Source organism: Hyla sarda, chromosome 2 (genome assembly GCF_029499605.1).
Source record: "Hyla sarda isolate aHylSar1 chromosome 2, aHylSar1.hap1, whole genome shotgun sequence".
In the NCBI taxonomy this organism is placed as follows: domain Eukaryota; kingdom Metazoa; phylum Chordata; class Amphibia; order Anura; family Hylidae; genus Hyla; species Hyla sarda.
This window is the reverse complement of record NC_079190.1, coordinates 378,059,781-378,075,730: the sequence shown is the minus strand read 5'-3', so window position 1 is coordinate 378,075,730 and position 15,950 is coordinate 378,059,781. Positions and strand designations below refer to the sequence as shown.

The 15,950-nt window shown below is 44.3% G+C and overlaps 2 protein-coding genes across 7 annotated transcripts in view; one reads left to right on the top strand and one right to left on the bottom strand.

Annotated features, from left to right (window-relative positions):
• LOC130358122 (apelin receptor-like) overlaps positions 1 to 13,761 on the bottom strand; it is a 31,240-nt gene extending 17,479 nt beyond the window's left edge. Inside the window, exon 1 of the mRNA XM_056560951.1 lies at positions 13,758 to 13,761. Coding sequence (XP_056416926.1) covers positions 13,758 to 13,761 — 4 coding nt within the window. The remainder of the gene's footprint in view (positions 1 to 13,757) is intronic.
• Positions 1 to 15,950, top strand: part of SGSM2 (small G protein signaling modulator 2) — a 469,837-nt gene that overhangs the window by 73,157 nt on the left and 380,730 nt on the right. The window lies entirely within an intron of this gene.

The following is a 15,950-nucleotide window of genomic DNA, read 5'->3' as shown; positions in this document are numbered from 1 at the left end:
CCAGCTCCCCCCCCCCCCCCCTTACTAATCTAAAATTTTGGAGGAAGGACAGATGGAAGACTGACTGCGGATTTATTTATTTTCAATTGGATGCATTAAAACAAGCCTTAAAAATTGCAACGGAATTGCAGATTTTCTGCAGCAGAAAATCTGCAGCATTTATAATAGCAGCAACATTAATGAGATTTAAGAGATCTCTGCTGCATGTGTTAAAAAAACATCTGCACAAAATTTGTTGAAAAATTGACCTGCATTGCAGATTGAGACAAAATTGTGTCTAATGTGTCCATAGTAACCATTCACAACTGATTGGTTGCTATGGACAAATCAGACACATTTTTGGCTCAGGCAGAGGGATAAATCTGGACCTCTGATATTTTTATGAACTTCATTGAAAGTCCATAGGGAAAATATGCAACAAATCTGCACCAAATTCTGCATGATTAATTTGATTGTCTGAAATGGAAATGCTTCAGATTTTAGGTTGCATTTGTCCATACCTTCCCAGTAAGTACCTAACAACCTGATTAATTTAAAGGGGACCAGTCATCATGATTAAGGGCATAAAACCAAGGCATCATGATAAGGTTTCCCACCATGTATGTGTTCTTTGAACTAAGTGCTTGAAAAAACACTTTTAATCTGGCTCACATGGTATGCTAATGAACCCTAAATAGTCATTGGGCCTGGAGCAGGGCGCTACTAGAAATGGCTGTACTTGTGTAATGTTCTGCAGGTGTGCTTTTCACCAAAACAATGGAAAGTTGTGCTGTGGAATCCATAACAGTTTATGTTGAAACAAAAAACAGACAGCGCTCCATAGTGTAATGCCGTTGTTGCACAATAAATAATTGTGGTCGTTGCTACATGACTGATATGCGTACAACCCTAGTACTAACCTAACAACCAACTGTAACCAATAACCTATCAACCTCAACTAAGCAGTCTGAAGTGCGCCATAACTGCGGCGTAAAGAATATGCCTGGAAAAGAGGGCATACCCTGTGGTAAGTGTGATGAAATGAAAAGAAGGGGGGGCGGGTGGGAGCGAAGAACCCACAGCGTCATTGAAGGGGGGAGAGCCGTGGGTTCTTATGGTCATCCCGCTCCTCCCACAATTACAGGCCAGCTGCGCAGGCCTTACCATTTGTGGTCGTTGCTACATGACTGATATGCGTACAACCCTAGTACTAACCTAACAACCAACTGTAACCAATAACCTATCAACCTCAACTAAGCAGTCTGAAGTGCGCCATAACTGCAGCGTAAAGAATATGCCTGGAAAAGAGGGCAAAACCCGGATTTAAACAAACGTTTGTTTATTGCAGATTACAACACAAGAGACTGGAATGCGCTAGCCATTTCTTTGCGAGGGTTAGGGATATACTGCATGTAGCATCCGGATTTCCAACATCCTAATTTCATGATTGCGTGGGCTGGGACCCCGTGCTTAGAAGCGGCTGTAGCTGCGCCAATACGGAAGGAGTGACCGGATAATGAAGTCGGGTCTCCTCCCAGCGACCTGATCAAAATGCGTAAATGTTTGATGAATTGAGAAGTAGTTAGCGGGTTGGATCTGAAACGGAGTAAAGGGTCGTCAGCTGATAGGTTAACACAGGCATTCAACAATTCACAGAGGACTGTGACAGGACACCATTTGTGCACGGTGGGGAAAACCAGACAATCACGGTTTGACCCGGAGATGAGGTCTTGGTCTGACTGAGGGACAGCTCGAAATGATCAGAGACATGTGACAGCTGACTGACCTTAAGAAAGGGCGCTTTGACAGTCCGAGCAGTACACTCACCCGGTCTGAGAAACCCATAATAGGCAAGGTACATGGCCGCTTTCAATGTGAGGCTATCACGAATACCCAATGGTGCGAAGTCTAACAAGTCGGACAACTGCCTGAACATGTTGCCTGTGATTGGTTGTCTGACTGGGCTGCGAGGGACTTCCTTCTCAAGGATGCCCTTCAGAGCGGACTTCACCAAGCGAGAAGAGAGTATAGAGTAACTACGGGTATTGGTCAAGGATAAATGGTGTTGGATACCGGCTAGATAACTCTTAATAGTATTGTGGGATAAATGCAGTGTGGTATGGCAAAACCCGACATATGCTAATAGGAAGGGAACTGAAATCTTGTCGCCTTCGGCGTGCTAAGATCTGAATATGGAGAATGAGTTCCACGCCGTACCATATATTTTTTGTGTATATGCGGACAAGGAATCACTGACCAAACGTTTGGCTATCCGAAGGTGCTGGTTCAGTTCATGACTAGTGAATGGAATGGGGGAACTTGCGCCCCTATGGAATCGGCTTCTGGCATCACCTGAAAGAAATGTGACAGGTTGTTCCTAGATAAGGCATCTGCTGCAATATTCTGGACTGCTTCAATGTGAGCACATGTGAAAGTAAATGTATGTTGTAGGGACAGCCAAACTAACCGTCTAGCCAAGCTCATTTATCTATAACCTAGCTGACCGTCTAACACCAGGACAGAGAGAGAGTATCCGAAGACGTGTCGGATGAGAATTGTATACGTGACTGGACCTAGACAAGTATGTGCCCGGTGACAAGTGCGAAACGTTATACAAGTACCTTAACAACCTAGAACACCCTGAAGAGCATCTTTAGGAACGAGACTACACAGAGAAAGGAGTGCACCGACAACGCAAGCAATCACAACCTGAAAACGTGTCAGGTTCATGAGGTGATTACTTGGAGAACAATGTACGACACTTTAAACCAGAACAGAGGGAAAGTATCCAAAGACGTGTCGGACGAGAATCGTATGCGTAACCGGGCCTAGACGAGTATGCGCCCGGTGACATGTGCGAAACGTTATACGAGTACAATATCAACCTAGAACACCATGAAGTACATTTTTGGGACATGACTACACAGAGAAGGAGTGCACCGACAACGCAAGCAATCACAACCTGAAAACGTGTCAGGTTCATGAGGTGATTACTTGGAGAACAATGTACGACACTTTAAACCAGAACAGAGGGAAAGTATCCGAAGACGTGTCGGACGAGAATCGTATGCGTAACCGGGCCTAGACGAGTATGCGCCCGGTGACTAGTGCGAAGCGTTATACGAGTACCATATCAACCTAGAACACCATGAAGTACATTTTTGGGACATGACTACACAGAGAAAGGAGCGCATCGACAACGCAAGCAATCACAACCTGAAAGCGTGTCAGGTTCATGAGGTGATTACTTGGACAACAATAAACAACTCTTTAAACCAGGACAGAGGGAAAGTATCCGAAGACGTGTCGGACGAGAATTGTATGCGTAACTGAGTCTAGATAAGTGTGTGCCCAGTGGTAAGTGCGAAAGTTTATACGAGTACCATGACAACCCAAAACATCGTGAATTCCGTTTTTTGAGAACGTGACTATATCGTAAAAGAGGTGCACCGACAACACAAGTAAACACAACCTGAAGACGTGTCAGGTTCATGAGGTGATTACTTGGATAATAAAACAAATCTTATCACCTATGTGTGGCGTTATTGCTGTTCTGAAGGCGTGTCAGTAACAACCGTGCAACGTACCCCCTGCAGGCGTGGCAGGTATGATGGGTATACATCACCTATGTGTGGTGTTATTGCTGTTCTGAAGGAGTGTCAGTAATAACAATTATGCGACGTACCCTTTCTGCAACATGACAGGCTTAACAGGTAAACACCACCTATGCGTAATGTCAGTGTCGTTCAGAAGGCATGTCAGTACCAACGATAATGAAACATACCCCGTCTGCAACGGTTTACTGGGTAAGCCCCGCCTGTGCGTCGTGTAATTGTCGTTCTGAATATGTGTCAGCGGCGACAACTGCTATGTATCACCTTGCCTATATAAAGATGCGTGCAGAACGACTACGTGTGAAACTGTCGTGAACCGCTATGCATGGCTGTACCACCAACTTGATGAACCTATACTCGGGCCAACCATATACGCGTATAGACCACCAGTGAACGCCTGAAGCTAACCACGACCGATGGCAGAGAATATGCCGGCAAGTAGTAACTATTGTGACCACATACCTGCGTACGGGGCCACACCCCATGTGCTGTATGAGCATGTGCGCTGCACAAAACTGCGGGCGTACGAACTTCACAAATAGCGCAAGTGCATGTACAGAACACATGCCACGAGTGCACACGCAGCCTGATTCCCGCGTGCACCCGAGTAATATAACCCTACAAACATGTGTGATACAAGTCCTGCGAGCGGGTGTGCAGCACAATCCTTATGAGTGCATATTCAGTAGTAATCCTACGAGCGTGGGGCCATGTAATACTATAAACGTGCGTACAGTGTGACTCGTATGAGCGTGTACATAGTATGATTCCTATGAGTGTGTACAACATGACTCCTACAAGAGCGTGTGTAGTATGAACCCTGCAAGCGAGTACAAGCGTGTATACCACGTAAACCTAAGAGCAAGTGTACGGTATGGATGCTACATTGGTATGCACCGCATGAACTTTATGAATTATGCGAGCGAATGTACCGTATAAATGCTACCGGCGAATGTACTGCATAATCCTAACGCGTGTAAAGTAAGAATCCAACAAGCGTGTGTACAGGATATCCTACCAGTGTGTACGGCATGAATCTTATAAGTATGTACGCAGCATAATGCTACAAGTATGTACAAGCGTGTGTATAGAGTAAATGCTACAAGCATGCACCCCACAAATATGCTCAAGCGTGAGTGCGGTATGAATGCTACAAGCAAGCGTACAGCATGAATCCTAAGGGCGAATGTACAATACAATCCTACAAGCGAGTGTACAGTATGAAACCTGTAGGCAAGTAAACGGCATAAACTCTACAAGTGTGTACTGTATGAATCTTACAAGCGTGTGTGCAGTATAAACCTTACAAAGGGGGTGTACAGTATGACCCTAAAAGCGTGTGTACGGTATAAAACTACAAGCGCGTAGAGAACGAATTAACCCTATAAGCGTGTGTGGCGTATAAATGTTACCGGCATGAATCCTACCAACGTGCATGGGTACCAGGATGTGTACAGCATGAATCCTACGGCATGATTCCTATAAGTGAGAATCGTAGCTCCACAATAGCTGGAGGCACACCGCCCGGAAACACAGAAGTATAAATATAAAATAAATGAAAAGAAAACTGTGAGGAAGTTAGTTAAGAGACAAAGGTTGGAAGTGAGCGCAGCTGTTGGTGTAGCGTGCCTTAGACTGACCAGATTGGCAGCTGTGGGGGTGAAGCATAAGGCCACAGGGTGGGGCGGAGCGGTGAGTCCGATTGAGTGTAAAGGTGTGCGAGTCTCAGTATACCGGAGACACATATAGATCCTCCCAGCGGCACAGAACTGCAAAATGTGATAATGATATATATGTGCAGGAGGCTGTTCACATAGAGCGGTAATGTTATACATGTGCAGGAGACTGTTCACGTGGTGTGGAAATGATAAAATATGCAGGAGACTGTTCACATAATGCAGTAATCATATACATGTGCAAGAGGCCTAACACATAGTGCGGTAATGATATGCATGTGCAAGAAGCCTATCACATAGTGCGGTAATGATATGCATGTGCAGGAGACTGTTCACATAATGCAGTAATCATGTGCAAGAAGCCTAACACATAGTGCGGTAATGATATGCATGTGCAGGAGACTGTTCACCTAAAGCAGTAATCATGTGCAAGAAGCCTAACACATAGTGCGGTAATGATATGCATGTGCAGGAGACTGTTCACATAATGCAGTAATCATATACATGTGCAAGAAGCCTAACACACAGTGCGGTAATGATATGCATGTGCAGGAGACTGTTCACATAATGCAGTAATCATATACATGTGCAAGAAGCCTAACACATAGTGCGGTAATGATATGCATGTGCAGGGGACTGTTCACATAATGCAGTAATCATATACATGCGCAGCAAGCCGTTCACATAGTGCGGTAATGATATGCATGTGCAGGGGACTGTTCACATAATGCAGTAATCATATACATGCGCAGCAAGCCGTTCACATAGTGCGGTAATGATATGCATGTGCAGGAGACTGTTCACATAGTGCGGTAATCATATACATGCGCAAGAAGCCTAACACATAGTGCGGTAATGATATGCATGCGCAGGAGACTGTTCACATAATAAAGTAATCATATACATGCGCAGCAAGCCGTTCACAAAGTGCGGTAATGATATGCATGTGCAAGAAGCCGAATGCCGATATGTAATACAATAACCTGGGGCCGGGCTGACCAAGGGTTTCCCTGAACTCCGGCTTACCTCCAGAGTCCGGGAACAGCCAGCGTTACCCCCGGTCAGCCACGGCCACTTACCACCACCATGCCGGCTGAAGCGACCTTCCAGTCAGCTGACTCGTGCAGTCAGCTGACCGGTGGGAACGTGACTCCACCTCCTGCCGACATCACGTGACAAACCCTTAAGCGAAGAACCCACAGCGTCATTGAAGGGGGGAGAGCCGTGGGTTCTTATGGTCATCCCGCTCCTCCCACAATTACAGGCCAGCTGCGCAGGCCTTACCATTTATGCAGGTGGATATTGCCCTTACCACAATGGGTTACACTCCACCAAGTGCAACAATGGATCAGGACGTGAGATGTAATAGAGGTGTCGGCAGCCACTCCATGTCTCATCAAATGTAGCAAAGCAAACAGTAGAACTCCAAGGTATAGACGGGATACACGGGCGCTCAACCACCAGGTAACAAGATAAAACGTCTATTCACCCATAATGCAACGCGTTTCACAGCACAGCTGCTTCATCAGGCATCAGATGTGTTTTCCCCCCAAAGTACACAGATGTGTTTTCCCCCCCCAAAGTACACAGAATAGGTGATGATTGATCAGTTTGGGGTCCAAACTGGGACCAGCACTGATGCACTGATCATGAGAGCAGGGGTCCCTTGTCCCCTTGATTGAATGGAGTGACATTTGGACATGCCTCTACATTCATCTCTTTGGAACTGAGAAAGATAGATTAGCACCATAGCTGGCTATCTTTGTCAGAATTTTGGCACGCCCCTATCCCACCCAAATCCCTTCTCATGGTCCACCCCTACACACAAATAAATAAGAAAATTAAATAAGACATTAACATAGGTAAGATAATTTTCCATGACCAATAATACTGTGTACAAGGAGGAAATATATACCAACACACAACAACTGGATAATACTGCCATACTGTACTGAATAAAACCAATATACACAGACCAGTATTCCCTCATACAGTGCCCATATAGTGGTAGATACCAGCTGTACACAGGATCTGTATACTTTATAAGTGATTATATACAGGACTATATGCGGTAGATATCAGCTCTACACAGGACAGGATAAGTATACCATATAAGTGATTATATACAGTCATGGCCGTAAATGTTGGCACCCCTGAAATTTCTCTAGAAAATGAAGTATTTCTCACAGAAAAGGGTTGCAGTAACACATGTTTTGCTATACACAATATATAAAAAAGTGAGGGAAAAAAAGCAAATAGGACATAATGTCACACCAAACTCCAAAAATGGGCTGGACAAAATTATTGGCACCCCTTTCAAAATTGTGGATAAATAAGATTGTTTCAAGCATGTGATGCTCCTTTAAACTCACCTGGGGCAAGTAACAGGTGTGGGCAATATAAAAATCACACCTGAAAGCAGATATAAAGGAGAGAAGTTCACTTAGTCTTTGCATTGTGTGTCTGTGTGTGTGCCACACTAAGCATGGACAACAGAAAGAGGAGAAGAGAACAGTCTGAGGACATGAGAACCAAAATTGTGGAATAATATCAACAATCTCAAGGTTACAAGTCCATCCCCAGAGATCTAGATTTGCCTTTGTCCACAGTGCAACACATTATCAAGAGGCTTGCAACCCATGGCACTGTAGCTAATCTCCCTGGGCGTGGACCGAAGAGAAAAATTGTTGAAAGGTTTTAACGAGGATAGTCTTTGGATAGTTCCAAAGATATTCAGGGAGCATCAGTGTCAGTGTGAACAATCTGTCAACATTTAACTGAAAGGAAACGCCATGGCAGGAGACCCAGGAGGACCCCACTGCTGCTGATAGAAATACTTTTCATACATAGCGCTGCAGCGGCATATGTATATAGAAGCTCTGGGGGGGGGGGGGGGGGAGAGCAGATAATACTTTATGTCTGCCTCCCCCAGCGCATCTGTATACATATAGCAGCGCTATGTATGAAAAGTATTTCTATCAGCAGCATCGGGCCTGCCAATGCTGCTGCTAGAATGCTTTTCACATGTAGTGCTGCAGTGACATAACTATATAGATGCGACGCGCTGCGCTGCGAGGGTACATTATACTTGCGCTGCAGGGGTATATATATATTAATGCAGCGGCGGGGGAGTATATATTTATTAATGCACCAGCGGGGGGTATATATTTATTAATGCGCCGGCGGGGTGTATATTTATAAATGTGCTGGCGGGGGGTATATTTATAAATGCACTGGCGGGGGGGGAGGTATTTATTAATGCGCCGGCGGGGGTCATATCTAATGCGCTGCAGGAGGCATATCAATGCGCTGGGGGGCTAGATATATAGGCTATATGTCTGCCCCCCCCCTGCAGCGCTATATATCTTGCCCCTCCCCCCCCCCCACAGCACTTTTAATATAGATATGCCCCCCTGCTACTCACAATGTTCATTTTTAAATCTCCCGCTGAGAGCCCTGAATGGCTCCTCAGCATCGGCCATTCAGGGCTCCCCACAGGGGATTCAAAAATGAAAGTTAAAACACAATATACATCGCAGGGTTGCAGAGCATGCCACCTGCGCCCCTGCTTAACCCCTTAAGGACTCAGGGTTTTTCCGTTTTTGCACTTTCGTTTTTTCCTCCTTACCTTTTAAAAATCATAACCCTTTCAATTTTCCACCTAAAAATCCATATTATGGCTTATTTTTTGCGTCGCCAATTCTACTTTGCAGTGACATTAGTCATTTTACCCAAAAATGCACGGCGAAACGGAAAAAAAAATCATTGTGCGACAAAATCGAAAAAAAAACGCCATTTTGTAACTTTTGGGGGCTTCCGTTTCTACGCAGTGCATATTTCGGTAAAAATTACACCTTATCATTATTCTGTAGGTCCATACGGTTAAAATGATACCCTACTTATATAGGTTTGATTTTGTCGCACTTCTGGAAAAAATCATAACTACATGCAGGAAAATTTTTACATTTAAAAATGTCATCTTCTGACCCCTATAACTTTTTTATTTTTCCACGTACGGGGCGGTATGAGGAGTCATTTTTTGCACCGTGATCTGAAGTTTTTATTGGTATGATTTTTGTTTTGATATGACTTTTTGATCACTTTTTATTCATTTTTTAATGTTATAAAAAGTTACCAAAATACGCTTTTTTTTTCTTTGGAATTTTTTTGCGCATACGCCATTGACCGTACGGCTTAATTAATGATATATTTTTATAGTTCGGACATTTACGCACGCGGCGAAACCACATATGTTTATTTTTTTTTTTTTTTTTACACTGTTTTATTTTTTTTATGGGAAAAGGGGGTGATTCAAACTTTTATTAGGGAAGGGGTTAAATGACCTTTATTAACACTTTTTTTTTAAATTTTTTTTGCAGTGTTATAGGTCCCATAGGGACCTATAACACTGCACACACTGATCTCCTATGCTGATCACTGGCGTGCATTAACACGCCTGTGATCAGCATTATCGGCGCTTGACTGCTCCTGCCTGGATCTCAGGCACGGAGCAGTCATTCGTCGATCGGACACCGAGGAGGCAGGTAAGAGCCCTCCCGGTGTCCGATCAGCTGTTCGGGACGCCGCGATTTCACCGCGGCGGTCCCGAACAGCCCGACTGAGCAGCCGTGATACTTTCAGTTTCACTTTAGAAGCGGCGGTCAGCTTTGACCGCCGCTTCTAAAGGGTTAACCGCGGGTCCCGGCCGTTGATTAGCGCCGGGACCCACGCGATATGATGCGGGATCGCGGCGCGATCCCGCTTCATATCGCGGGAGCCGGCGCAGGACGTAAATATACGTCCTGCGTCGTTAAGGGGTTAAAGGGTACCTCTCATCAAATAAACTTTTGATATATTTTAGATTAATGAATGTTGAATAACTTTCCAATAGCATGTTAATGAAAAATATGCTTTTTTCTATTGTATTTTTCCCAATCAGTCCTGTCAGCAAGCATTTCTGACTCATGCTGGAGTCCTAAACACTCAGAGCTGCCAGCCTGCTTTGTTCACAGCCAAACAGGCTGTGAACAAAGCAGGCTGGCAGCTCTGAGTGTTCTCCTTTGTGAACAAAGCAGACTGGCAGCTCGTAGTGTTTAGGACTCCAGCATGAGTCTGAAATGTTTGCTGCCAGGACTGGTAGGGAGACCCCTAGTGGTCATTTCTTCAAAGTGGAAAATTAAATAGAATAAGCATATTTTTTAATAACATGCAATTGTAAAGTTATTCTGCATACATTAATCTAAAATATATCAAAAGTTTTTTTGATGAGAGGTACCCTTTAATAACTTCGGATTGCATCAGGTCTCAGAAGTGAAACCCGGTGCGATCAATCCCTCAGCCCCTGTACTACAACCCCATCATGGAACAGACTCTGTTCCATGATGGGGGTTGTAGTACAAACACTAATGTAGCCTCCCCAGCTGTCTGCAGACTTTCGCAGCCAGGGAATTACTACTCCCATCATGGAAAAAAGTCTGATCCATGATGGAAGTAGTAGTAGTCCCGGCTGTGGGAGCCTGTAGGCAGAGTTGTTACGGCCATACATGAGGGATGTTATAACGGTTCTTTAAAGGATGAATATTTATTCAGCCGTTAGCACCCGTTATTTAATCCGTTATTATACATCCGTTTTTACACAGAAAACGGACGTTTAATAACAGATGAATGCTCATAGTGTGAAAGCAGCCTTAAATGTACGTATGTGCTATGCACTTATGAAGGCAGAAAAATGCGCTTCAGTACGCTTAAAAAAGTGTTTGTGCTCAACACCAGCAGTACACACCAGTGCTGCAGCACACAGTCGCTGTGTACTACACCCGAAATTACACTTTCTCTCTCAATCTCACTCCCTTCCCTATCAGTGCTTCTAGGCAGCATTTATGCTTGAGCTGAATCGCTGCTGTTCTTCTGTGCCAAACACTGTTCTCTGTAATAGAACACTGTAGACAGTGACTGGGAGGTAATCGCTTTAGTAACAATGCTTTTCTGTGAAACACACACTGCCTTCTTTCCATATCTCTGTGCAACAGAACGCTGACTTGACTAGGAGGTGAAGCGCTGCTGGAAAAAGCTTTTCTGTGCAACACACAATGTTGTCTGTCCCTGTCTATCTCTCTGAAGTGAAAGGCTGAAGTGAATGGCCGCAATATGGCTGCCAATTATATAAGGCTGTGACATCACAGGGGTGACTTGCTGCTGATAGGCTGCATCCTGCTTGTGATTCAGGGTCATCCCGCCTACCCTTGTTTCTGCCTTCCCAGGATTCCTTGCCCCATGTCCTCACATGTGAATGCGCCATTTTAGATGCCCTGGAGTCTGGACCGCACTAAATGGAGTTTAATGAAGCGATTTGTGCAATAGAATCACGGCGATATTCGCATTAGTTGCAAATCGAATGTTTCCTGAAATTCATAACGAATTCGGATTCATAACATTCGATTCGCTCTTCCCTAATTATATCAATAATAATCCTTATTACCTGTGGTTCTGTCATGTCTGTCGTGGTCTGTGTTCACACACAGCTACTGGATTGCATGTGTGTGAATGAACAGTTTTATGTTCCCCGGTCTAGCCCCTAGGCTGGTCTAGCCTCTAGGCTGGTGGTTGACTTCATTACATCCTGACTTGCTAACATGCTGGACATGCTGCTGGGAGCTCTTGGTGAAACACTCTTTATTTGAGCTTTTAATCTACTAACTCTGTATTAGCATGCACTTTGTATTTTCTGGTTTTAGCCATGGTTAGGTGGCATGCTTATAGTGGATCTTAATCTGTATTTGTGTAGTCGGTTTTAGGATTTGTATATCCTTTCTGCTATGTGTCTGTTCACACTGTGTTTTCTCTTGTATCCATTCTTATGAAGTTCTGTGTTTTATATTTCTGTTTTCCTACTGGACCAGCATCCTGTCCACATCCTGTGCCGCTGGCCAGTAGTCTAATTGGATCTATTATTAATGGCTACTTCATTAGTGGAGTGTCCAGTTTGTGTGTCCAGTGTGAACAGTGTCCTATGTTAGATCTCTGTTACCGCTCCGTGGTGACTCCTTGTCTACTTGAGGTGTTCGGAGGGATTGCTATTCCTGTCTCATGTCCAGTGTGAACAGTGTGCTCTATTTATATCCTATTGTATCTGTTTTTTCTGAGTTGTAACTTGGCATCACTGTTTCCGGTCCATGGGGACTCCGTGTCTACTGGAGGTTTTCGGAGGGGTTGCGATATTCCTGTTTAGCGACAGATCCGGTTTACCTGTCTGTGTCTACTGGAGGTTTATTCCTGTTTGGTCTGGAGTAGGGATCGACCGATATTGATTTTTTATGGCCGATACCGATAATCTGTGAACTTTGAGGCCGATAGTCGATAACTTATACCGATATTCCGGTATAAGTTATCGGCTATTTCTACCCCCCGGCCCCGCAGAAGCTGCTGCAGATCTATGATTTAAAGCGGGCACTTTAAATCAATGAACTTCAGCGGCTTTTGCGAGGCCAGAGACCGCCGCCAGAGACCCGCAGGGGGCGGATCATTTTCAACATATCGGTAAGGTAATTGCCGATACCGATAATGTCCAAAATCGTGATTATTGGCCGATAATATCGGCCAAACCGATAATCGGTCGATCCTAAGTCTGCAGTATGTTCAGACTTATCCGTTTTCCTGTCTGGTGTTTTGTACTCTATATGTTTATTAGTTCTTTATTCAGATCTTTGGAGTTCTGTTCATGACCGCTTATCTATAGTGTCCTCTGTTCACAACCTCTGAGTCCTCTGAGTTCATATCCGCTGATATAGTGTCCCCTGTGCTGCTCACTGATCTGTGTCTTCTGAACTTTTATACTATGGAGTTCTATGTTCCTGTATTTTTCTGGTTTGTGACTGACTTTTTATTAGTATGTGTTTTTACTAGGCCCCTGCACTTTAGTTCAGGAAGGGGCCGGCACCCAGTTGTCGATCCACCGTTTAGGGTGGATGGGCAAGTAGGCAGGGAGAGCGGTTTTAGGGTTAGTTTAGGGTTCACTCTCCCTGTCCCCCAGTTGGTCCCTGACAGGTTCACTTTTTCCTGGAATCCAATTCAGACTCTTTTCCTGGACATTTTATTGGTTGCCAGTGGCTCATGTGTGCAGACGTCCACCTACCGTAAGCCAAGTGCCGTCAATTCCCTGTTAAGGGCCGAATAATGTCATCCCAGACATACAGTTTTTGAAGTGTCTGTGGGCGAATTCATATGTTCTAAACGTAATTGCTCCTCAGAAGAGCTTTTCCACAGTGAATCGATTGTGGGGAGTGATCTTCTTGCACACAGGGCTACTCTTCACAACTTATCAACAGTGCTAAATCCAAAGTATTTAAGAGAAATAGAGATGACCTATTAGTCACCTCCAAAAATAAATCTATTAAGTATGGCTGTTCCACTAATGAAGATAGTGTTACTTTTGTTACCACCTACAGTACCGGGTACCATCAAATAGTTAAAATCACAAAAAAATACTTACCCATGCTATTCCAGGAACCTATTTTGGCTAAGTTCACATGTAAGAGTTGCATATTCTCGTCTCGCCGGGCACCTATCCTAGGTAATATACTGTCCCCCAGTGCTTTTGTTTCTGAATGTCCATGTAGCACCACTTGGTTGCATATTAAAGGTTTTCACAAATGCGGTTCTCCACTTTGTGTAGTGTGTAAATATACTCTTAAAACCAATGTTATTTCTAGTCAGGACACCAAGAAATGTTTTCCAATACATGCATTTATCAACTGCCAGTCCATTTACGTAGTTTATAGAATCTGTTGCAACACATGTAATTTATCGTACATTGCTAGTACCATACGTCCTTTTAAGAAGAGGATTCAGTAGCACATTCGTGCTATAATGAATCCGCACCATGTGAACATCTCGGGTACCTCTCGGCACTTCCGTGACGTCCACTCAGGTGACTTCTCTTCGTTAAGCTTCTATGGCGTGGAGCTGGTATGAAAACCGTGGCGAGGCGGTGATCATGTAAAGGTGCTGCAAAACAGAGAGGTGTTTTGGATACACTACACACTACCCAACCGTTTTACTTAAATTACAGAACCGATCTAATACTTCATTACTAATTGTGATGTTTTTTTGTTTTTTTGTTTATTTATTATTTCAGAATGGAAGTCAATTTTGCCTCAGTCCCATATGTAATAATTTCTATGTAAATGTCACTAAGTTTTTCTCTGCCTATGACGGTATTTTTATTCATGTCTGTGTCTTATCACAATTGTATTGTGTACAGGTTGATCCGTTTGTAGGGTGGTAGGGGTTAAAGCGTACCCATCAGATCCAACAAAAAAACTTTTTTTTAAATATATCACTCAGTACCTAATCCTGACCATGTACATCTATTTTTTTATGTGTCTAGCACCTTTATTTTTTTATTACACTTTAAATTTAGCTCACTAGTCTGAATTCCTCTCAAAGGGAGGGGGCGTGGCCTCACTATGCAGGTCTCCGCCCCCTCCCTCAGTATGCTGTCTGCTCGCATCTCCCCTAGCATTAGCAAAACTACAACTCCCAGCTTGTCCTCACTGACAGTAGCGGGACACAAGCTGACAGTGGGAGGATTCTTTCTTCAGCTGTGAGCCCTGCGCTCACAGCTGTCAATCAAGGAAGTGTGTCCATGACATAGGTGATGATGCATGGACACGACAGAACTAGTATGTGTCCAAGCAGGCAGGAGGAACAGTTGTTTGACTGGCTTTTTCAGTATGAAATACTGAAAATTTTCTAATAAAAACAATTGCAAAACCTATTGGTAGACTGCCTGGAAGACGTAGCACTTCATTATGATGCCCTCGCATTAGGTGCAGTATAGTTCCCCTGCATTAGGTTGGCAGTACAGTTCCCCCACATTAGGTTGGCAGTACAGTTCCCCCACATTAGGTTGGCAGTACAGTTCCCCCACATTAGGTTGGCAGTACAGTTCCCCCACATTAGGTTGGCAGTACAGTTCCCCCACATTAGGTGCAGTACAATTCCCCCACATTAGGTGCTGTACAGTTCCCCAACATTAGGTGCAGTACAGTTCCCCCACATTAGGTGCAGTACAGTTCCCCCACATTAGGTGCAGTACAGTTCCCTCACATTAGGTGCAGTACAATTCCCCACATTAGGTGCAGTATAGTTCCCCACATTAGGTGCAGCATAATTCCTCCTACATTAGGTGCAGTACAGTTCCCCCACATTAGGTGCAGTACAGTTCAGCCACATAAGGTGCAGTATAGTTCCCCCACATTATGTGCAGTACAGTTCCCCCACATTATGTGCAGTACAGTTCCCCCACATTATGTGCAGTATAGTTCCCCACATTAGGTGCAGTATAGTTCCCCACATTAGGTGCAGTATATTTCTCCACATTAGGTGCAGTATAGTTCCCCACATTAGGTGCAGTATAGTTCCCCACATTAGGTGCAGTACAGTTCCCCCACATTAGGTGCAGTATAGTTCCTCCACATTAGGTGCAGTATAGTTCCCCCACATTAGGTGCAGTATAGTTCCCCACATTAGGTGCAGTATAGTTCCCCCACATTAGGTGCAGTACAGTTCCTCCACATTAGGTGCAGTACAGTTCCCTCACATTAGGTGCAGTACAATTCCCCACATTAGGTGCAGTATAGTTCCCCACATTAGGTGCAGCATAATTCCTCCTACATTAGGT